We start from the raw sequence: 25,133 nt of genomic DNA on the forward strand, positions 1-25,133 counted from the left end.
AGATATGACAAGGAGTGCAGGGAGGAGTGTGGAGGTGACTGCTCTGAGCGTAATGTCAAGAAGATTAACAAGAATCGAGCAGCAAAGTGACACCTGAGAGACATTTGGTGAGTGCAATATGCTGCAGTGCCACACTCCACTGAACAGCAGACAGGATGGGAGGCAAGACAATAAATAGGAATTCACACACCCACGTTAACACACACACACACACACATCTCATTGTATTGTATTTGAAAGCTGCAAGAATGAGCGTGGTTGTAATGTGAAAGAATAAAAGTAGGAAGCAAAATTTTTTTAACATTTCTTTTACTGAGCTTTACACTTGTCACAGAACATCACATAAAATTATCAGAGCAGACTTGCTCTTTTGTTGTTTTTAATAACAGACAATGCAGTTTTACATGTTCTCGTCTCAGAAACAAATATTGCTTTGTCAAATTCTGTCATTTTAAAAATACCACCGATAATCACAGGGTTTAGAGAATTAAAATGAAATAGCCTGGTACTCGACTTGTCTTGTCGTAGATCCGTCACTTATGCCATAAGGGATGCAAACTGTCAGTTTTGTACATCAAAAAAAAGACAGGACGAGGCAGGAATAATTCCACCTTGCAAACCAACTGAAACCATCCAAATGACCTGTGCCTTATAGGGTAAGTCACAAAAAAAAGGACAGAAGAGAAAAAAATCACTACTGACGGATATATCTTTCCATTTTTTTTTAACAACTTTGGTTTGGGTTTGTCATCAGTGTGAGGACCCTAATCTTCAAAAGTGCCAAACAAGAGACACACCAACAAACAAGAAACCACTGATCATGCCGTCATGACAGAGAAGCTCATATACACGTAGATTAGAACTGGTGTGGAATTCTATCTGTCCTTGATTGGTTATACTTTTAATCAAGTATGTGTCTGTCAGCTCCTCCAAGGTGTGCTATATCTCACGGGTCTATTTTATTTATTTTATTTTAAAATCCCATACAGTATATCACCACTATATACCCAAACAGGCTGACAATGTTCTACAATCAATGTGATTTCACTCTGCCAAGCTCAATTCTAGACGCTTGCAATGCCCTGAACTTCAGGCAACACACACGGGTATGAATCTACAAAGGCGGGGAATACTGTGATAGTTAAGAGAATAGACCAAGATTTTTGGGAAATATGCTCATTTGCTTTCTTGCCGAGAGTTAGTTGAGAAGATCGATGTCTGTCTTTAATGTCTGTGAAGTAAGTATGAAGCTGTTAATTATTGAGCTTTAGAGGTGCTGGTAGGCAGATTTTGTTACCTCAGGTCAGAGCCAGGCTAGCTGTTTCCCTGTTTGCAGTCTTTATGCTAAGCTAAGCTAATCGTCTCCTGGCTCCAGCTTCATATTTACTGCACAGACATGAAAGGGATATTGATCTTCTCTACTAACTCTAGGCAAGATAGCAAATAAGCATATTTCCCAAAATCTTGAAATATTCCTTTTAGCATTTTGATGATCATTTTAAAAAAGGTGCTGAATTAAGCTAATTTTGGCTATTTCTGAGACAAGCCTCTCCCTATGCAACCAGGCTTTGGGTGTGATATGATGCTGATTGGGTCTCCACAAATTATTTGAGAACGGACAAACTTCAAACAATTTGTTGATTGCCAGATCGTTAGCTTCTAGTTTAATTAAAGTTCAACATTGATTCATTGAGTGTTTCTTGCTTGGTGATGAAACATTTGTTTGTTTGAATCGCTAAAACAACTGACTGGGAAGATAACAGCAAAACCGACATTGGTGTATATGTATTTACAATATTTAATTATAATGCTGACATTTAAATCTTTAAAATCAGAGTATGACGTTTGACGCTTTTAAATTCAAGTAATTTTTGGTAAATACTCATTAATGGACAGACCAACCAAATGATTACAAGCCTTTTCTGCTTGAATCGAACAAATGTAAATGAGGTTTTGAACAGACTTAGCTTTTCAAGGCTTTTGCAACTGTCCTTGAAGGTTGGCTTTACATTTGTGCATTATCAAGACAGGTAGTGCTAGAAAACATGCATTTTGAACTAAAAACAAAGAGAACACATTTTGGGTGTGGAAATTTTGTTTGAATTGAAATTTTAACCTTTTAACAACATTTGAAAGAATCCCTGCATTGAACTACATGTTGTGTTGTAGTTAAATGCAGTCATTTGGAATGCAGGATAGCTACTTAGTAACAAGAACAATTACATTAACACACAATACACATTTATCTATAAAAAACACTAAGGCACTTGAAATTGTGATTTTACATTTCCAATGTTTTTGATTGTTGTTTTTGAAGTAATTGAAGAACACACATTGTGCCGCCGTTGCAGCACAGTCACTCGCCATTGCCTGAGACAGCATGAGAATCAACAGGCACACAGAATTACGTGTAACCCATGTTTCATAATAAAAAGAACAGCTTAAAATCAAGTTTTAAAATGCTACATCATATCTTGCAAACACACACACACATACACGCACAGAAGCACACACTCGCAAATCCACATCCCTTCATTTCATAGACTTGTTTAGGGTCCTGAAACGAGACCGTTGCACCAATATAAAGCCCCATTCGAGACCTTTAGTTTTGTGCTGTGGGGCTTGAAAATGATCTTGGAGACAGTGCAATAGCAAGCTTCACTTCACCTTTGGGATTTCAGATCCCAACCCATGTGACCTTAGCCTTCATAATTGCTTGAGAAATGTATCCAGTGCCAAGAGTGGCCAAGAATTTTCTATTTTTTATCTGACCATAACACTAGCAATAGAGCCGAACTGAGTTTGTCTGTGTGTAGAGTATCTTAAAACCGTTAAAATAAAGCTGACTTGGTATTACAATAGTGTAGGTAGCTAACACCTTCATCTGAATAATCTTCAACTGATGACAGCTGTCATCATCATTATGTTTTCATTCTAACACACGCAGAATGCAAGTAATTTCTCAGAACGCACAATTATTGTCTATGAGCCCTGCGGTGCCAGAAGCTAACCTTGTGGAGCTCTCTCTCTGAGGCCCACTGACAAGGTCTCACAACCTGCTCCTCTTCCTCCTCCTCCTCTTCCTCCTCCTCTTCCTCCTCCTGCTCTCCGTCCTCCTCCTCTTCTACCCTATCTGTCATGCAGCTGTCCTCCTCTGTCCTTGTGTGTGCATGACCCAGCACGGTCCTAGTCCTACTTTTCGGGCTTGACTTGTCTTTAACAACATCAATAGAAGGCCCTGCTTGTCTTCTTTCATCATCTTCTTCCTCCTCCTCCTCTTCTCTCTCTTCTTCTTCTTCATTTTCCTCCTCCTCTTCAACATCTTCATCCTCATCATCACGCTCTTCTACAGCCACTGTCAGCCCTAACTTACTATGGCTAGCTAACTGAAAAAACGAGGAGGACTGTGGTGTGGACGGGCAGGCAGAGAGTGCTGCATCATACATGGAAAACGGGAGGTGGAGGTAGTGTCCTGCAGCAGCTGCCGCTGCGTAGATGCAGCAGCATGTCTGGGCACAGTCAGGGCGAAGATCCCCCTGTCCTCCACGGACCATTCGGAGGCGCTTGCGGAAGGGCGGTCCGGCTTGGGGTGCTAAGCAAATCCGGGTGGGTACTGCTCCGTGGAGTGCCTGGTGCGCAAGGTTAGTGCTGGGTGGGAGGACGCAAGTGCCAGTGGGGAATGCCGGGTTTGGTGGGAAGCACCAGTCAGTGCTCTGGAGCAGAATCTCAGCTCGCAGACGGCGCAGGAGGTTGTTAACAAGGACGGAGCGTCGGAGGAAGGCTTCAGGATCGTCAATGAATCTCATCTTCTCCAGGGAAAGACGCAGCACGTGAGCACGCTCCTCCAAAACTGGTGCAACCTGAAGTACAGTATCCCATTAGATCTATGCAGCCTGCTCAGTTAGTTTAAAAGAGGCAGAGGTGCTGATTCAGATTGAAGTGCGCAACCAACTTTAAGCGACCTCAGTTAGGTAAGGTAAGTTTTCATCTTTTTAACTTAGCTAATGATGCAAATCAAAATGCAAACAAGCCCTCAAAAAGACAACTGTGCAGGCGAGAAAGCGTAATGCTTAAGCTTTAAAATTCTACTACAACTAGTTACCGGTTTTAATATTGTGGGGCTGAATGGTGTTTACGTACACATATATATATGGTTAATACGGTGTATTTTACCATGTAGCATTTATATACAAGGTTCACTGTAAAGATCTGTTTGGAAATCTGATCTGATTTGAGATATTGGATAGATGTTCCTTACAATACTTGCAGGCAGCAATGATTAGACCTGTTTTAAATAGTCAAATCAACAGGCTGTTTCCAAAATCAATACCTATTTAATATATTGTACTATATTTACTGTATGAATTGATACGCTATATCAAAAAAATTCCCCAATGGAACAAAAATGTAATGTGTCATGACATGTACACTACTTACTGCTAACAGTACCACAATGCACTTTAATAGATGCCAAAATTAAAGTCCTGCGAAACTACGTGTCAGTGATGACACAGAATTACAATGAGTCATAAGTGTCTGAAATCTCAATGGCATGATGGAGCAAATTGTGGATTGTCTATTATATAGGAAATATTAGCTGAATAGTGATTTGGGACACAGTATCAGTCTTTGCAGAATTAGTTAATTGAATGCACTCTGGATTTGCATGTCTTCACTTAAAAATAACTGTTCGATGTGAAAACAGATTTTTCACATACAATTTGACCAAATTTTTTGTTTTTTTCACAACCCTCTAAATTCACAGTAGTACAGTCTAGTACAACATTCTAATAAGGTCATTTAGGATACAGCGTGTGCTATGAATTGGGAATATCAGCGAATGAATACTTACAGTCTGGCAGTATGTCCTGAAACTGAAGGAAGGCTCATCATCATCATCAACAAACTTCCTCTTGAAGTAAGCAATCCTGGACACTGAAACATGATCAGGAACACGCCTGCAGGGGGGTTCTGGAGAGAGAGAAAACACTACCATATATCAGTTTTCATAATTTACACATACGAAGATGCTTCCATTTTTGAGGCCAGTGGGCCATAGTCCAATAAATTATAGGTAGGATCCATCCCACATGTTAAGTTACTACCAGGACTGTTTGGTACAAACCTGTACAGCTAACTACTGGTCCTTGAACATCTATGCAACTACCACAGCCTGAGCTTGTTTTGTGGAACAGCATCTAATCAAATCATGCTTAAATAAATGACTGAATGAACATTTGTGTTGGTGTGTGTACCTTGTGTAAATTGCTCTTCAGAGTTGCATGGCGGGGCAGGGTTTGACAGGCAAGTCTTAGTGCAGCGCTCCGATTCCCATATGGGCTGATATGGGGAGAGTGGTGGGTCTCCTTCTGGGTCCAGGAAAGGATTCATTGACAAAACGAGGGTCATCTCTCTCTCTGATTTCGGTCTGCAAATGGAAATCAGTACGATCAAGTGAGAAAGAAAGCAGTCAAATCATTAATGAGATACTTTCGTTTACTCAGTGCATCCATCAATGTTCTGTCAATCAATATGAGTATTATTAGTAAATTCAGCACCAGTTTGTATTTATGCACATTAACAGTGAACACGTTATCCCCGTTAATCTGACAAGCATTTTTCATATGCTCTCCTAATGATGTGGTAAATGTTAACAAGATGTTTATCTATGATACTGGCAAATACGCTGGTGTCGCGTGGAGGAGTAACCAGCTTCTGTGCAAGCTGTGTGACAAATCTGAGCAACAACAATGGTGAGCACTAAAAATTGGCAGATGGCTGGCAGCTCTGTGATATGTAACAAGTGGGACACAGATGGAGAGATGACACCCACTCACACCACGAATTCCCTATTGATTAGGTGGTAGGAGAGTAAGCGAGATGTTTGACACCAATTTGTTCGGTGAAATGGATCCCGCGCATGGAAATGCACTGGGAGGCTGTGTCAACAGCGTGGTAATCTGGGATGCAGAGCTGTGCACTGTGCCGGTGTGGGTCCAGTGCATAAGACAAACAACTTGACAAAAGGTATCCAACAGGCAAAATGCCTGTTTTATTTGAATTAATGGTAATGTTCGTCAATTTCTAAATAATACAAAGATTTGAAGCCATCTCACTTGACGCAGATAAGAAGAAACATGAGGCTGAAACTTTACTTGGCAGCCAGCAATACTAACCCGCCAACTGAGCTTTTTTCAGTCTGAAAACAGAGCCCTTCTGTGAAGACACTGAGGGCCCTGAGAGCCAGAGTCTGTCTGTGATTTTCTAAATCCACGGTGAGAAGCTGTAGCGTCCTTTTGATCACAGTGAATGTCTGTCATTTGGTTCGTTGTTGTTTCCTCCTCTTCATGCAGAATGCAAAGCCAGCTGTTTGAGGCATAAACAGCTGGACTTCCTTGTCACCACCTTTCCTCCTCAAAGCTTCTCCTGCCCCTCCTCTACCTGCCCGCTTGAGTAGATGTCATCGCCCACAACCCATCTTGACAGATCAAACTGAGGCGACACCATCTCAGCCTTACCCCTGGTGGGTAGCTGATTAAAATGTCCGCTTCAATAAGCTCCCTGCTTTGCTTGGATGAACAGTTTTATTTCTGTGTGCTGCTTTTCTAGTGTTTGCTTTTAACAGACTAATCAGACACACCTAAAACCACTGAAACATCACCTCAGACTGTGATGCTCTTATCAAACCGATTTACTAGCCCCAGGGAGTAATGGATTACATAGAACATCTTTACATTTTGTATCTTTTAAGGACTTTTCACACAGGCTTTGAGATCAACAGTCAACTACAACAGCCCAGTTCTGCAGTTGAAGCACCAATCTGTCTGTTTTGTCAATTTTACGCCCCATCTTATCCTAACTCATGAACAAGAGCCCCCCTGTGAATTGCCACTTTATCGTAGTGAAGGGGTTGCATGTCCCTGTGACAATCGGCCCAGGGGAGAGACTAGCGAGATGTCTACACAAAAAGTGTTTCAGCCATGTTTTTCAGTTGCCCATCTCTCGCGCATGTGATGAAACAGTTAAGTTCCTATTTTAGTTGATCAAGCTCTCAACACAAGCCTGCGTTTTACTTGTGCCATATGCACATAAACGCAACCGGAGGCGTATTATTACGCTCTAAGTCCTTTTTCATGGTTTATGTGCATAACTACAATCATTGTGTATTGGGCTCTGAACTCTTCTGAAGCGGCCTCGCTCACTGATCTGCAACTTTGTCCATAATGGCCTGCACAAACCCATAGATGGTAAAAATGGTTTGTCATAATCTTGACCTGGAGCTCAAAATTAGAGGCTGAGTGACACTTCTACACAACAATTTGGATTTAAAACTTCTTGGTAGGAGCACAAATCTTTATTTTACTAGTGTCGCTCAGGGTAAAGGCCAGGGTGTGTTTGAATTAAACAATTCTATACAACAAGTCGCCAAAACACGTCAAGGCAAAAGTGTTATAACTGTTCCAAAAGGGATCAGCCATCATAGTGAAGCGAAAGACACAAGGTATTGTATAAATTTGGGAAAACGGCTCACACTTTTGGAAAGTCTCCCCTCAAGGGCATTCATAGTGTTGCAATACATGCAAAAAGTGATGGAAGTAGCAGTGTGAGAAAAGCCCAATTATAACACCAGAAGAGTGTGAGGGGAGGGGTTTTCAGACGCTGTTTAACGATCCAACAGGCACCTTTTCTGAAGGATACTGATACCTTTAGAGGCACTTAATGGGCATGGATATGCTCACTACTCTCCAGCTGACAACCACTGTGTTTGAATAGTAGTTTACAACGGGTCATGTACTTAGCCAGCTAAATCAGCTTATCGAAAGGAGATATATTTTTTTGGAGATGCGTACATGTCACTGGATAAGAAAGGCCTTCAAATTAAAAATTAATCTGCTCACTTTGTTTCATCTTTCATAATGTCAGTTTGCTGTAACAGTTTGACATTACCTGTTAAGAAAATCTGTATTCCTTAATTCGTTATAGAACATATTTCAAAAAATTATTTTATTATTTAGTTTGTCTCATTTTTCTCAACTTTTTTGGCCTAATTTTTATAGATGAATTAACGCTGCCAACTGACAGTGTTTGCATGTAGGGAGCCAGTTCTCTTCCCTGCAGTAATGATTGCTACTGGTTGATGGGGACCAGTGCAAAGGGAATGGGATCTATGAATGATATGCGTCGACCCATGACAGGTGAAAAGAAACAGCTGGTGACTCCATGTCTGTCAAGGGACACACAATTGTCTACGCTTGTCTCAGACCAACAGAGCGAGTTAACAGTGACAAGGACTGTAGCCCATGGATAGGGCAGATTCAAAATTTGGGGAAAAGAATGCAAAATACAGTTTACTTCCACAATTCACCATCAAATTCTGTATATGGCAGAACTAAAGGAGGAATCCAACTGGAAGAAACCTTCCCCAACTGAGAAGGTTTTCTTCCCACTGTCCGATGGAGCGTGCAACTCGACACTGTGTTACATTATGGATTATTCAGATTTTATAGCTTGTCGTCTGAGGCAAACCGTACTTGTGTGAGCTAGATCCCATTGCTGAGGGCTCCCCCACCAAGGACCACCAACTAGGGCCAATTATGTCACCGTTATTGAGTGCTAGTGCCATGGTTAATTAGCAGCCTTGGCCCTTCTCATTTCCCCCCTGAGCTGCTTTTTTACCCTCAGCTATTTTCCTCTCCATCACCTCCCCTCACTGCTGCTGTTGCTACGTTTGCTTGGGCACAAAGAAACAAGCATACCATCACTCCCTCTGCCCTCCACAGGGACTTACATCTCGACATCTCCCCCTCCCTCTTTTACCGTCTCTTTCATCCCCTAGTCTCAACCCCCCCTCCGTCTCTCTCACTGACATCCTTTCAACAGCGGTCACAGTTGACAGCTCTCTGAACCGGAGGGGGGGGTGAAAAAAAAAAACAATGAGTGAGAATACCGACAGAGCAGCTTCCCTACATGTACAGCAATACTTCTTGTTCTTCAAAGAAAAGGAGGAGGAGGAGGAGGAGGAGGAGGGGAGACTGTGAACAAGTGTGTGTGCGTCTGTGAAAGAGGAAGGGAGAAACTGGTTGAGAAATAAAAACATGGAACGAGGAGAGAAAAATCTCCTGGGGGGATATCATCCCTCTCTTTCTCTATTTCTGTCTGCAACTCGCAGGAATGTGAGTGATTGAGAGCGAGTGCGAGCTATGTGCGTGTGATCGTGTTTAACACAGAGTATATTTTGAGGAAAAAAAAGAACCTGAGTGTGTATGTAAGACACAGCTTCACCTCTGTTCAGTCACAGCTCCTCTGGCTTCATCCCTCTTATCTTCCCTCTCTCACAGCTTCCCTACCTCTGTCTGACTCTCTATCTCGCCTTCTTTTTCATTACACCCTTTGATGATGAGAAGTTAATTGCAGAGCCAGGGCACGAGACAAACCGTGGGAGGGAGACAGAGAGTGATAGAGAATAGGAGAGAATGGGGAGAGGTGGAGGGGCTGAGGGAGGGATGGATAGATGGAATGAGTCAGGGAAGGAAAGATAAGTGCTTTAGGAGCCTTGTCATGAGTGGAGACAGATCGCCCGCAGGGATGATTTCTGCTGCTGTGATTGACTCACTCCCTCCAGTGCTGAGATAGACAGGCACACACACACACACACAGACATGCACAGCTTGTAGTGTCCTTAAATATTTTGGAATGAAAGTCAACTAAGGCCATGACAGTCAACCAAGGTGCTCCAGGACCACACTACTAATGTTAGATTCTGGCTTTTCACACATATACTGTAGGTGTTATTTTAGCTGCCTAAAAACAAGGTGTTTTTGATATCCACACCCTAATAATATCCAGTGTCCTTGACAGCTTTAAAGATGTTAATTGGGGATTTGGACTCAATTTGGGTATTGTTAGTTAACAACATTCGCATTAAGATCCATTTTACTTTACAGTCTCCAAAAGAGCAGCACTCACAACCACACAACTGTATCCTTCTTCAAGAGAAAATCTGAAAAAACAGGTGTGCAGGAGTGACCTCTCTGGATGAAGACTGGTCTCTGCGAGATGTGATGCAAAACAGGGTACTATGTTTTCATCTAATTTGAATAGTTATTAGTTTTAAGAGGTAATCCTATCCTGTATTTCTCAATAAAAGTAGCAAATATGTGTGTAGCAGAAATCTCTATGCTATCTCTTCTAATCATTTTGTGACCCCTTAATATGCTAGGACTAACTAGTTTCATACTGCACTACAAGAACACAACTTCCTGTTGGACAAACTATGTAATGGCAACACTGTTTCTTAATTACCTTAAACTGAGTTTGGCATTTCTGTACTGCAATTTCCGGTTACTTGGCTGATATACACTGATACCAATATGTCTGCAATAAGCTAATATCGGCCAATATATTGGCCTCGCAGATTTACTGGTAGAAAGTGTGACTGCAACACATAAATAAAATAAATCCGGTTTCGACTTTCTCCTGTGCTTTACCATTCAACTTTATACAGTCTTCAGGTTGTCTAGGTTTGACTACGCGAATCCATTTTTATTTTTCTGTGAACACATTCCTCTGCTGCATGCCTTAGATATAAGGACTGTAGGCCAGCAGCTCTTATTTTCACATTTCAATTGCTGCACAGTATCCACAGCAGGTTTTTATGATCAAAGTGCTGTCTCTGGTCACAGGCATTTATGTTATTAAAATGGGTAAACTATGACCCCTCCGCTATGTAAGCCTCCACCTGTGTCAAATAGCAACTTGAAAAAGAAACAGGCTGACTGTAAACGGTGAAACAATATATGGAAGAGCCTTTAGCTTATCTGCCTCTTATCTTCATTCTTTCAGCTGTGGCTTTTTAAGAGCGTTTGGAACTTCGACTTACTTGTCCTCCACCTGCATTGAATAAAAAACAGTCAAAGAAAAACTGATATTTAAGCCAAACGTGGGGGAAGATTTCATTTGTACAGTGATTCTGGGGGAGTATGAAACATGCCTCTAATAAACTTTGTGCTCTCTCAAAGTAATTTTCTCTGCGGCCTCAAAAATGCTAATCGATCCAGCATGTGTTTGACAGAGTGTATGCTGTATCACTCTGTGTGTGTGTGTGTGTGTGTGTGTGTGTGTGTGTGTGTGTGTGTGTTAAGTGTTTACTCCCTGTTCTTTTGGCCAGGTTTTTAGTAAGTGTTTCCGAACCTTAGGGGAACAGATAGCAGTGAATCGAGTTCATGTCTGTGGTTTTCGCATCAAAATAGATCCCAGACGGCCCAAGAGGGTCTTCACAGCACACACAAGCATGCACTGTGTCACAATTTAACAACTGCACAGAATCAGGAAGATAAATAGTAGAACAGGGAATTCTGCGGGCGTGAGCATGTTGGTAAGATTTTGTTCTGCAATCTTCCATTACCATAAAAGACATACAGACACACCTAGTGCACCAGAACCATAAATCAAATAAAGGCGAACAAAGAACATACACACACTGACTATGAATTTATGATTAAAGAATTAGAATTTCAGAAAAATATGCAACTGATGAAACACAGGGCTGTGTTATTATTACACAGATTTATACAGCTGAAGACCATGATCACAATCATTAATCACAATTATGTGTTTATGGGCAAAATTATTTTATGAAATACTCCCTCTTTATTGCAGTAGAATTCGCAGCAGCTTCTACAAATATGCATTTGGCATCTGGTTTAAACCAGAATACTATCAAATGACTGAACTACAATTTCCTAACTCATGTTGGGCCAATTCATGTTTTCGACTTTGCTAATGAACAGTGTAACAATTCGCTACCTGATTCTCCATCTTACCATTTGTTTTGGTTAAACTGTAGCCCACTGGATATCCCAAGATTGCTACAGAGTGTGCGTAAAGGAAGTGCTGGAACACTTGAAAGCTATTAAATATGACAAAGTACATGATTAATCTTCGGCATACAGTAAAATAATATCTAATATCTATCTACATGTATTATCTGGATTAACTGTGATTATCTGTGATTACCTGTCACGTCCTAATAATACAAATACTATATTATCTATATAACAGACCAATTTAAAATGAAAATATAACTGTGACTTGATGACAATGTGCAGACGCTTAGATGGTTTTAATGCTTAACCGTAGTGTATGTTGAAGCATGTGCCATGCCTTACAGTTAATTTCACGGATGAGACTGTTAAAATGAAACGGACAATTCGAGGGAGCAAACTGGCAGGAGCGTCAACTGAAATGTACTCCACATGTACAGTATAAAGCACTGGGAAGTGCATTGACAGTAACCTTATGTATATGTACAAAGTGAGAATAATCCTTTATAAGTCACTCTTTACAATGTCACTTCTTGTCAGTGTCAGCTCATGTGTTTGTCAGTACTTATCCCTGTATAGACACAGACAGATCTGTGTATGTGTGTGTGTGTGTGTGTGTGTGTGTGTGTGTGTGTGTGTGTACAGTAACAGTTTGCGTGGTGGACCAAATCTAAGTGATACATCTCCACAGTGGGATAGAAGATAAGTGGGCGTAGCCCTGAAAGAGCTGCCTGTGGTTGCATTGACAGGAGCTTCTACAGCAGGCTTCCTCGGAGTTCTGTGATCTCACGGCACGCACTTTGAATCTCACAGGAAGAGGGAAAACTTGAATGCTGGCACTGCCTTCCCTGCTCCCCTGCATTTCTTTTTTAGTTTGATGCCTGCTGCCTCTGCTCAAACACACAGAAACCGAATGTTGATTTGTTTTGACAGGGACGGGGCCACTGAAATCTGTCACATGTGGAGTACCTGTTGTACTATATCTTTAGAGTGTTACCTGGTCACCTACAACGCTTTGATGCTTAGCTTTTTAATCCTCTTTTCTCTCTTGTATTACATGCACACGCGGCGACTGAATTGGGGGAGTGCAATGACATCAAATCTAGGTGCTATTGCAAAAGTTGCATTGGAAATTCAATCAAACATGAACTGGAACCCCTTTGCAGTTGGGCAGAATCACTTTTGGTTACACTAAGTATAAATTAAATTGGGGGCTCCATCTATAATATAACAATTATGGACACAGAAATGTAGAGACATGTACAAAATAACTAAGAAGCTCACACAAGGTCAACAAATGAGTGCAGCTGCTAGCCAACAGTGATTTCGCAGTTCGTGAGTGAATACGTCAGAAATTTGAAAAAAAATAAATTGCTAAAATTGAAAAAGTACAATGGAAACAGATCAAGTAAATAAATCCTGAAGAACATGAAGCATGGACTGTAATGTCACTCAGTAAGTTTACATGCACACTAATATTCCACTGTTATTCGGAATATGACCATAAAGGTGAGGTCAGGTTGATACAGGTCATGTAAACAGCACATTCCGTTGGATATTCCAAATTTGGCATTTGCTGATTAAGACACGTGGGTTATATATTTGATATTTTCTGCACATTCGGAATATCAACAGGATATCAACAGGTTTTTTTGGATATGCCCAGATATTACAACGTTGACCTTTTCGATACCTCCTTAGGGCAATAAAATTAGACAGGGCATAGCCATAGGATGTATGTCATGGGGTCGTTTTACGTTAATCAGAGTATGCAAAGCTGCATGTAAACAGGAATATTAGTGGAATATTCATTTTCATTAGATGCAACCAACTCTTAATATTTGCGCAGCAGTAGTGGATCGACGCATTATTTGCATTTTCATCAGTTTTCTGGAATTTCTGTTAAAATTTGGGCTACATTTGGATGGAAACTTGGCTACTGAAGGTCAAGTTCAAGATTAATGATCACAACTGCAAATCCTCAGTACCTCTTTTTTTGGTATTATAAAACACAGAGACACTGTGTTATTTATGACTACTGATCTCTTTTCTTTGTAATACTCTGTTTATAGTCATCTCTATTACCATGTGGAGTTTCCATTGAAAATATACACTTTACACTCAGTGTTTCTCATGTGATGGCCTTCTGAATGCCTTTTTAATGCTCTGAAATTTGGGTAGTGTACATCTACTTTCTGCCCTCTTCTTCTCCTCTTTCACTGGAGTACTGCTACCTTCAGTGGTACATTACAAAAAACGGTTATTAATGTAAATACTTGGATCTAGACGCTACAAGGTAAAAACTGCAGGTAAAAACCAGGCAGAAAGTGGGCTAATGACTAATAAACTGCGGGAGAGAAAGTCACCAAGATGCTGCTCATCATGCTGTAACTGAGAGTTCTACGCCAAGATACAGAATACTTCTTCTCAATATGGAGAAGCGCCATTCCGTCAATAAGCCTGTTGGCGTGGGGGCGGAGAGTGTGCAAGTGCTGGCACCAGAGAGTGAAGCACACAGCAAGACAAAACAGATAGAGAATAGATAATACGTTTCATGACAGCAAGTTCTCCTTCGGAGGAGCAACAACAAGGCACTGTATGCCATGAATCAAAATTGAGACACTCGAATCGCAAGCAATTAGCCCCCTGCTAGTAGAGTGGACCACAGTCACACAGAAAACACTGAGAATAGCCACGCTGGGCAAATTAGAGAGAAAAGCTGGAGATGCTTTGCAGAGGCATGCTCAAAAAAAGAAATCAATGCCAAAACACTGAATCAATGCTTTTTGGGCTTTCACATAAACTTTGGTGCACTGAAAACCTTGAAGGTCTTCTACTTATGTGTGACATCAGATCCTTGCATAGGAATTTGTGTAGGATTTGGGACTTAAACATTTTTTTAGTTGTTTCGTGGGACTTAAGTAGGACTCGTAAACCCCGTCATTTAGATTTAACGTTACACAGCCTGGCTCCCAACGCTTCTACAGTGGTTTAGTAAATGCGACATTTACGTCCTTGTGCACAAGTTTACTTACAATAATGTTAAGGCATCTATGCAAACTTTTGCACGTTTCAGAGAGCCAAGCAGAGTGAGTACTTAAGCCTCCTTTCTTAAATTAGACCCATTATTTTAATTTCTTCGAATCCTGCCAATACATATATATTTTTTAGCCCAAGTGCTGAGTACACAAACTGGATGTAATGTATAGTAACAATGTGTCCGTGCCATAATTTAAGTATTGATTATGAAGCCAGATGGCACTTTGTTCAGCGCATATCTCAATGCCTAATTATTATTATAATGAAGAAGACGACAACGGGCACATATTCATCATCTAAGCAAGTTTTTTTTCTGACTTTTCAAGGCCGCCCAGTTTAGAGAAATCACGTTCACACTGGATGATCACGCATACGATTTATGTCCAGCAGTGATTATGGTTCGTATTTCTACAACTTAATGTAGAAAACAAAAATGTTTACCATACTAGCATTGGGTGTAAAGAGACGGTGTCACTGAATTTAATTTAAGGTTTGTCAGCATCATTCAATATCAACATTCCTGTCTGCTGATAAGTTTGTTTTCAGGATAGCCTGATGTTGGACAAGAATAAGGGCCAGCCGAGCTGCAGCCTCCTCTGCCCTTCCACTCTTATGCTGTGTTATATTGATAATAATTTCTTCTTTTTTTTTTTTTGGTTGCATCTCAGATTGTGTTTGTGCCAGCTTGCAGCCTGTCAGGAGGCATCAGAGCAGTGTGTAAAGGGTGGAGGGCTGTCTTGGCCGCAGTGGCATGACTAAGCTGGGTTCGGGGCCCTCAGGGTTTCACCCGGCGCTCTTCTTGCTGAGTGGTGACACATGTGTTGTGACAGGGCGGCTGTACGGAGCTGCATTATGGTCTATCTGGGGATGGCTTGTTGTGGCTGTGAGGGTTAACAGGCCAGGGCTTTGTGGGTACGTCAGTGCCATGCTCCTAGAAGTGAATGCAGCACATTACAGACAGACAAGGGCATTGGCATGTGCTTATTTTTTTTTTTTTTTAAAACAACATTTTGTCACATTACAATATCCCTAAGTAATCCCTTTTACACTCCTGAACAAACAATGTTAGAGGAATTTCAGGCTATGTTCTTTATATTAGAGTAAGGTATTGGAGGACATTTTCAAAGCTAATGAAAGGGGTGTGACATCCAGCACACTCACACACATGCTACCACTTATGACAAGTGATAAACATCTTTTACTTTTTGGAATGTGAGGCATTTTGAACCAGTGTTTGCAAATGTTGCATTAAGCTTGTCTGAATAAATAAATTTTCCCGTGGAGGTCTACATTAATTACAGACACATACAGAAAATTGCTGAGAAGAATTGTTGAGAAAATATATTTTTTAGAGCGACTAAAGGATTTATCGGTGTAGGATCTCAGATTGTAAATGCAGTTTTTTCAGTGGTGAAGTCATAAGGTCTTTGCTATAAATAACGGTCACGTCACACCTTCCTCTGTTTTTACACTTTGTAGAAACAAATGTGTGCTCTCCTTTCCTCTCAAGTTGTCCACCTCAGTTGTGTGTCTCTCTGGCGTACAAAGGCATATTCATGACAGGGAAGCAGTGCCTGAGGGGAAGAAAGAAGTCTGGGGCTACACCCTGCAGTCCTCTCACACACACACACACACACACACACACACACACACACACACACACACACACACACACACACACACACACACTAAAGCAGCTCAACTTGTCTTGGCTGAAATCTTTCACACAAAACAAAGCGGCAAAAGAGAGGGACAAAGGGAACGAGATGTGAAGCCAGCCAAGTATCATCACCAGTGACTGCACTGCAATATACATTATCCAATGCACCTGCTTTATTCTGCCTTTTCTGGCAAATTACAAACCATTACAGGTTTGCGTATGAGCAACACACTTCAAGCGCTGTTAATTGTATGCTTGGCACTGCGTCTGCTGAAAGGCAGCCTTTAAAAATGTATTGAATCTCCTTCACCATACACTACATGTCTGCTGAGAGCCATGTTTTGAAATGCTGTTCCAGATGTGAGACTCTGCACCCTGCTGAGAGAGAGATGAATGTCTAGGGGGGCTGCAAGTTACCTACAGGTTCACATCCTTAATGAGCAGAAGTGTCTGCTGAGAGCTAGATATGATTGATAGCGCCGCGACAGAACTGGCAAAGGGGAATCGCAGCGAGGGCTTTTGATAAAGATGATGGGGTGGAGCGCTTTGGCAGACGGCAAAGAGAAGGAACCTGGCATCGGACTTGCCCGAGCTAGATGCCAGGAACCCGTCCACCATGCTGCAAAGCCAGAGTGCTTCCTCTTATTACAACCCCTCTTCTCTGGTCTGGGAGTTGAATCCACGCTGGATGCTCTTCCCTGTTGCGTGCCTCACGATATTCCACATAACTCACTTTTCCCTCCGAGCGAAACAAATAGCAAAGGTGGAATTCCTGGCAAGTGATTCCGGATGTTGTTGGCAGTGAGTGGAGGTGAAGCGCATCCAACCCTTTTACCACCCCACTGTGCCAGAAGCCTTTCTTTCACCAAAGCGGCAGATAAAGAAGGTTAGAGACAGAGGGGAGATAGTTTTTAATCTTAAAACAGGTTAAGTTGGAATTTTTGAAAACCCCTTCTGGGGCTAATGCCGTGTTAATAGTCCACTCTGAGTGGAGTCGGTGCCTGTGACACTAAGTCTGAGACAGCACAGAAATGACACCAAGGAGAGAATTACAACAGAAGCTCAGAATTCAGCTAAATCGCCTAAACCCTCCTCCTTTCAGAAGGCAGCAGTAATACAGGCAACCGCCACTTCAGGATTTGCAGCCAAGCGCAGTCCCCACAATATAATGAAGTGAGGCTGGACGGATGCCAGGAGGGTGGCTGGTTATGTCAGCCTGCATAATGTGTTAGCCCAGAGTCTCTTGTCATGTCATACGTGTGATCTATTGACTGCCCGGATTCCTCATTAATCCCGCCGTATTAGATCTCATCAATCTAATACAGGTTTATCCAATAGTTTGCTCAGTTCAGTGAACATTACTTTGTCTTTGACTACAGCAATTTAGCTAAAGCAACAGAGCCACCTTAAGCGTATTCGGTTTTAATGAGCTGTATCTATGTTATGTACCTGTCAAGTTTTTATTGTCGTTGCTCACGTGGCTTGACGGAGATTACGCAGAACTGCTCTGGGAAAGTACTTCACATGGCATTTCTTTTTTTCAACATAACCTTTAGAAGAAGTCTTTGTTTTCGGCTCAGGTGGCCCTAACTGAATGGCATATCAAGTGCGGGTGGCAGCGAAGGATGTGCACTCGCCAACATTGAGTCCGACTCCAGGTGGGATGCTGTGAGCTTTTGTTAATCATCGCATTGTGACAACAAAGGACACACAAATTGGAACTCGTGAGAGAGAGCGAGAGAGAGAAAAAAACCCCACAGTATGTGAGAGGGATAACTTACGGTGGCAAAGATGATATGACATACTTTTACTTCTCAGTACCAACGCCACGTTGTTGCCATTTTAAGCTGCAGGAATGTGATCTTACCTGTCTCGAATTGTTTCGACGTCGTCCTCGGCTCCACACTTGCTCGGTGGCAACGACGGAAATCCAAGGTGCGTTGGTGAAAAACGACCAAAAAAAAAAAAAAAAAAACTCCCACTGAATAAATACTACCGTGTCCTCCGCTGGCTCCGCGTTGTTCTAATTTTAGCCTGCTAGCAGACACGCGAACCACACACAGGCGGTTTAAACGCCACTTACGTAATTACTAGTTCATTAGCTACTTGTCTAAATACTAATCGTGAAGCGCGCGCGTTTCTCTCGCCAGACCCGCGCGAAGCATCCCCACGCGCTTTCCTCACTGGCACTGGTAGACGGCGGGTTTTTTTTTTTTTTTTTTTTTTTTTTTTTTTGTGTTTGTTTGTTTGTTTGTTTGTTTTTTTGGTGTTGTTTTATGTCCCCCCCCCCACCCCTCTCCTTACTGAATAGCAATAGGTGAGCTTTGACTCTTTCGGCTGTGTGCTGGCCTAGTCCATTCACGGCGGCTTCCCGTGCTGAAGGTCCCGAGCAGCTCACGTCGTCACGGCTGGGTTGACAGTTAATATGAATGTGTGGCGGAGAAAACAACACCAGCGTCGCAGCTCCATTCCCCGCAGTCAACTACTGCTGAGGAGTTCAGGTGCTGCTCGGAGTTTTCCCCACTCCCCTGTTCACCAAGTTGAAAAGGGAACAGCCAGTGACCTATTGTAACAGCTCTAGAATGACTGCTCCCGTTGTTTACGTTTGTGTTGATTATGCCGCGACTGATGATTATTTTCATTATCGATTGATTTGTCAATTGTTTTCTACATTTTTGACCCGTAGTGTTGTCCACGAAACGGCAAATAAATAAATAAACAAAACACTGAAAACGGCCCGAAACTATTTCCACAGTCCACTGTGACATCTTCAGAATGCTTGTCTCATCCAACCAACAACCTATAACCGAATGATACTTAATTTACTAACATATAAAACCAAGATAAGCTGCACATTTCACGTCTGACAAGTTGGAACCAGGACATTTTTGGCATTTTTACTCTAAAATGATTTCAATGATAAATCAATTGATCAAAATTACGGCTGCAACCAGCAGTTTTTTTTAAGTATCTCTTGATCTGCCTCATATTTTCTTGATCGACCAATTAATTAAGTGCTTAGTAAATAAATTCTGACCATCAGTCAAAACCCTAACACTAAATTCAACTAACACTAATAAAAGGCCAAGAAACATCCAATGATTACAATTTGTGCTTGAAAAATTGTCAAAATAGATGCAATAGTCGATAGTAAACATTGTCTGTTAATCAACTGATCAATCAATCGACTACTCCCTCGTCGCTTTACAATCAAAATTGTTGCTGTTTTTTTCTCATGTCAATTAACTAAATGTTTCAGCTGTTTGTAGGCTCTTATTATTACCAAGCCATCAACCCATTAACATAGCCACACATCACCAATTTTACCGTCGGCTTACTCATCAGTGTTTTTATTTACTTAGGCGTTAATTTTCCTTTAATAGTCTCATAATGTCATTTTAATACTACTTTGTTCGGGACTGTGCACTAAATTCGTAATCATCATATTTCCGACAGCACTTGAAGGCATTCCAACACTTTTTTTTTTTTTTTTTTTTAGAAGGGTTGTGTGTTGGATATCTGCTCTGCAGGGATGTGACCGACAAAGAGAGGGGAGGGAGCAAGCCCCTCTCATCTGTTATGCATTTCCCCTTTGATTCGGCAGCAGCCACTGAATCTTATTTTCCAGCATTTCTCCCCCTAAGCACTTTGTTCTGTGTTGAGCTGTGGAATGTGCTGGAGAACACAGTTAATTGTAAAAACCTTATATCTCTGATCTTGTTTTCTCGCTCTTTTCCTTTTTTTTTTTTTTTTTAAACAGCTAAAACTACGAATGAAGGTTTGTACCACGATCACACAAAGCAGGGGTGTCAGTTCAGTGAGACCTACATCTCGGCAAAGTCCCTGCGGAGTGGAACAAAAAACCGATGGCTTGAAAGTTATTATCTGTCTGTATGACAAATGTCACTAACCAGACTGGAAACACTGCTCCGAAGTGCTCCCAATATTCTTTTTTGATTGTTTTTAAGACAACAAACAACAAGATTAAATTGGTGGATGGTGGATGTTACACCTGGACATATCCACCTGGTGACATTTTGTCTTTTCAATTTCTGTACCTAAAACAAATTTATGCCATTCTCAATCTCTTTCACGTACACTACTATTCTACTGCTTCTTCTTTACTCTCAACAGCTAAGTACCTACTTCACCATGTAGAACATAAACAGTTTGTTTTCAGTGAAATGAGCCAACACTGTACAAGTCAACCACCAGAAGAGCTGCAGGCAATGAGATTCTGGAGAAGCACATTGCAGCCCTCATATAAATTCATGGTAGTTTTGAATTTGACTACGAAAGGTTAAAAGTTTAGGAAATTATTGAAGTTTAAATTTTAGTGCTTTTTTGCCACGCTGCCACGTAAGCAGTAAAATGCAATACTTGCTCCACCTGTTGGTTCTTTTGTGGCAACACGTGGCAAGCCAAATTTTGTAAACTTCAATAAATGTATTAACGCTGAGTTGCAAATATGACTCAAAACTTATCAAAACCCTCACTGTGTGGAAAGGTTCAATGCACCTCCAGATACAGAGTACAAAATTTGATGTTTGTTCATATCAGCACTAGTGTGGTTGCTTTAGGGCAAATGTCAGTATGTTTACTCACACACGAAGATATGATGAGATGTGGTTTTTTTTAAAAACTGCCCCAACACAAGGATTTTAGTTCTGTCTTGCTCTTTTTTAAACAATAATATCATCACATATAAAGTGTCTCTATCATAAATCAATTTGTAAGACATTTTACAACTCAAACTCAGCCCGAAGTACAGAAGAAAAGTACATTTACAAGTACATTAAGACACTTTTACACAAGGTAGCTGAGTGACAAACAGTAAGGCACCGATGCCCTCTGTGGCAAAGGTAGTTTCCACACTAAAAGAAAAAGAAAAAACAATCAAAACCAGCATTAAAAACTAGAAGAGTCTTCCAAATCTGTCAAGGAAATGAAAGTAAAAGAAACAATACTGCAAAGCATAAAATATATTGTTTTAAAAACCTTATTAGTGAAACACATCTTGTGAAAGACAAGCAAAACATTGACAGAGGATGTTCTACCAGGTCTCTGTGTCGGTTGGTATGGAAGCAAAGAAAGGCCGAAATGATTTGATCGTTATAAGCAGCTGAATACTTAATTTTGAAAATTAACTACTGTAATACTTAATGTTTAAATTCAAATACAACAAAATTAATACCATTTGAATACAGTATTTTAATTTTAAAACCATCTATCTGAATTTATGTGGTCTGAATTTCAAAACAAATAGAAAACACAAACGGAAAATTGAAGTGGAACTGGTGAAATTGGTTTTTCTTCTCCCTCATTTGAACTTTTCTTTCTTTGACCACATGATGACAGAGCATAACTTGACAGGACATAGGCCTGATCGGTCCTCGGCAGCCCAGATGTTTACAGTATAGTTTAATTTTTCAGCTTAAATGTAGGTGTCTCAATTACTCCAGTCCAATTTGAACGCCCTGTATTATTTTTTTTACTGTGCTTGAATTTTTAGACAACAATAACCTACTGAATTTTAGCAAACTGAGGAGAGTTTTTTTTTAATATAGGACACAGTTTTTTAATCTGAATTTGTAAACACCTAAAAACACTTACAATAAAGTTTTTGTAATTGCACAACTCACAATTATCTTACGAAAAAGCTGAAAACGCTGGAAACCTAAATCGCATATATTCAGATAGATGGTTTCAAAAATAAAATACAGCATTTAAAAGCTAAATATTTAGTGGTATTTAAATGACTACACATCTAGATATTTATTTGCTTAAATGATTGAAATCCTTTTGGCCTTTTTTTTGCCTAAATAGGTAGCAAGAACTGGTTTTAACATTCAAAAAATAAGTGGAACGTTAATCACACTAATAATAAGATGTGTGGTGCTCTAAGGAAGGTGTGAGTTTATATTTTAGAGACATTTTCAATTGATTTTCAATTACTAATCCTTTCTAGTATCATTTATTTTCAGTAAAGAGTTGGTAAAGCGCAATTTTTCACCAATGTTCACCATTCATCATCCAGGGAGAAATTAGGATGCACAGAAACCAACCTCGGCACTGATGACAATATAGTTTTAACTGTGGCACATGCCTGCCATCAGGCACCCACTGAGAAATGATCACGCTTTCAAGCTATTTCTATTCCTGTACACCTTCTGTTTTTGTAGGTTTACTAACCTAAATTTACTACAGTCAAATCTAATACGGAAGACTGAGAAAAATAACGCCAAACATGGCAAGGTCCTGTAACAGTGGAACTACAATCTTAGCTGGTTATTCTGGATGCAAATTATATGATGTGTCTCTGTGTACGATTTTTCGAACTCCCAGTCTTTCACATGGCGTGTTTCACTGTTGTGCTGTTAAAGGCTGTGCTTTTGTTTCAAGCTGTAAGAAAGCATCAAAGCAGAAAAGTCCCGACAGACTGGTTTGACATGAGCACTTCTGGTCTCCATCACATCCCGTTCTGGTTTTAGAGAAGAGAATGTAAAGAGGACCAGGGCTATAAGACATAATCGGGTTACTTTATCCTCTAAAAGATGAACTAAAATAATAAAGAGCAGCAATCCACAATAGTATTGCTCACAGAGTGGGTTAATATTTGATTCACTAATAACTGTCTTGACACAATTTCTTCCCCATTATTGTTACAAAAATAGATAAGAAAACATTTACTGTATATAAATCAATATGGCAGACAATCAAGAAATGGTTTATTTTGTTCTAAATACCAGTAATTAAAGTTAGAAATTGTCACACCCAACAAGAAAATGCAACAACTACCTATATCACGACCCCCCACCCTCCCTTTACTGTACCTCACCATTCAACACACACACACACACACACACACACACGCACGCACACACACAAACACACACATACTTCCACTTGGTAAACACTGCACAAAGCTAGCTTTCACCACAACCACAGGCACAGTAAAAAGTATACATGTATGTATTTTCTGTTGTTTGTAAATTAAATGAAGTGAGAAAGTGACCACAGCTAAAAATACAACCCATATTCCTGTAGACATTCTGCAAGTTTGTTGATACACACTGAGGCTCCTATGAAAACAGTTCTTAAAAGCCTGAATTCCCTTCAGTGAGGTCAAGTGGTGCTGTACTGTGTGTGTGCTTTCTGTAATTATGGATGCAGGTCTGTGTGCTCTAAGGGCGTGTCTGTGTCTGTTTTTGAACTGGGCTCACATAAAAAAAAATGTATGAACTTCCTAAAGCATAAGGCAGAGAATTCTGCGTGTGGGCAGCCACAGCACTTACATAGCACCAGAGCATGTAAAAGAGAGTAACAGGTACATTTTCTTTTCACCTGTTAGCTTTACTGCTGTGATGTTTTAGCAAGTTATTTTTATTCAAGAGATATCCATAAAAAGGTCTCTTAAATTTCTTTTGAAAAATTCTTTGACATTCAGTATAACTTTTGAATGGTGGATGGAAACTCAAGATCATAAAAGCACCACAGTAACTACTACATTTTTTATATATATATAAGCTATCTCAACCTGTCAGTGCTTCAGTAAACTGGTGTTTTTCAAAAATATAAGTGACATGCTTACTTCTTCTCAGGGATCACTACTGTACTTCATCTCAACACCAACCATGAAAGCGTAGCTGTCAGTGATGTCAGGTTATTTGTCATAAATTTTATTTGCTTGAAAAAAATGTCTAACATTATTTACTTGCTGTTTTGTGTACTAAAGTTGAGGCTCAGAAAATGGTGAGCTGTTTTACCTTGGCAGTGTCAACTGAGACAGGGATTCGTGAAAGTGTAGTAATTTGGACTCAACTCTTCAAATCAGTTCTCCATAAGTTCTTTTATAGGCCATCATCAACTAGGCCTCAAAAAATCCTTCAGTGTTTCCACCCTCCCCGGAGTCCTGCAACATGTTTAAATGCAGCAGATGGCAAATTAAGCTTTGGCAAAGTAATAATCAACAACATTTAAAACACGGTGAAACTTAATTGTATCTCAATTCAATTTATGGAAACTGTTTTACTTCCATGGATGGAAGAAATGGTGCATTTTATGTTTCTATACCGAAAATAATGATCTGATCGTGATTAATAAATGAGGAACAGAGTAGTTAGCATGAGCAGTGATGGTAGCTTCATGTAGCCACACCTCTGGCTTAAACAACTGACATCTGGTGAAATTCAAACTCAAGAGCTAAGTAGAAAAGTGCAGTGATACCATGGGTAATTGTTTTTTTCTCATGCAGAGCATGGCTATGGTGCTGCCCTGGTTGCTGCTGTAACAAGACAGTTGCTACAATTAGCTAGCTAGCTGGAAAAAAAATGGGAAAATATAGTTTGACATGAAAATTGCTTAAAGCCCCTAAAAACCTTGGTTTCAAAGTACTTCTCTGTGATATTAAATATGAAGTAATAAATGATGAAGCAACGGTTGAAATTAAAGTTAGTAAAATGGAAGTTATAGCATCTTTATCTTCAGTAATGTGACGCATTTCTGAGTTACATACATAATATAGATCCTAGAGGAATTTAAATCACATCCTTGATATCTGATTGGATCTCTCCAGAGTGGGCGTGGTTTGGACGAAGCTAAAGAGGAATGCG

At 40.4% G+C, this 25,133-nt stretch overlaps 1 protein-coding gene across 3 annotated transcripts; it reads right to left on the minus strand.

The window, feature by feature from the left end:
* Positions 1-328: 328 nt before the first annotated feature.
* On the minus strand, positions 329-18,931 carry sertad4 (SERTA domain containing 4). 3 transcript variants are annotated; one of them, XM_040138145.1, is made up of 4 exons: positions 18,826-18,931; positions 5,256-5,428; positions 4,853-4,971; positions 329-3,860 (listed from the first exon to the last, which is right to left on the minus strand). In XM_040138145.1, exons 2-4 carry the CDS (start codon positions 5,407-5,409, stop codon positions 2,976-2,978), a joined length of 1,158 nt encoding a protein of 385 aa, XP_039994079.1. In that variant the 5' UTR covers positions 5,410-5,428; positions 18,826-18,931; the 3' UTR covers positions 329-2,975. The 3 variants fall into 3 exon arrangements, with proteins under 3 accessions (XP_039994079.1, XP_039994077.1, XP_039994078.1); XM_040138143.1 differs by lacking the exon at positions 18,826-18,931 and adding an exon at positions 18,389-18,726; XM_040138144.1 differs by lacking the exon at positions 18,826-18,931 and having other exon boundaries at positions 5,256-5,545.
* Positions 18,932-25,133: the final 6,202 nt, after the last annotated feature.

This window comes from Xiphias gladius, chromosome 10 (assembly GCF_016859285.1).
Source record: "Xiphias gladius isolate SHS-SW01 ecotype Sanya breed wild chromosome 10, ASM1685928v1, whole genome shotgun sequence".
Lineage (NCBI taxonomy): Eukaryota > Metazoa > Chordata > Actinopteri > Istiophoriformes > Xiphiidae > Xiphias > Xiphias gladius.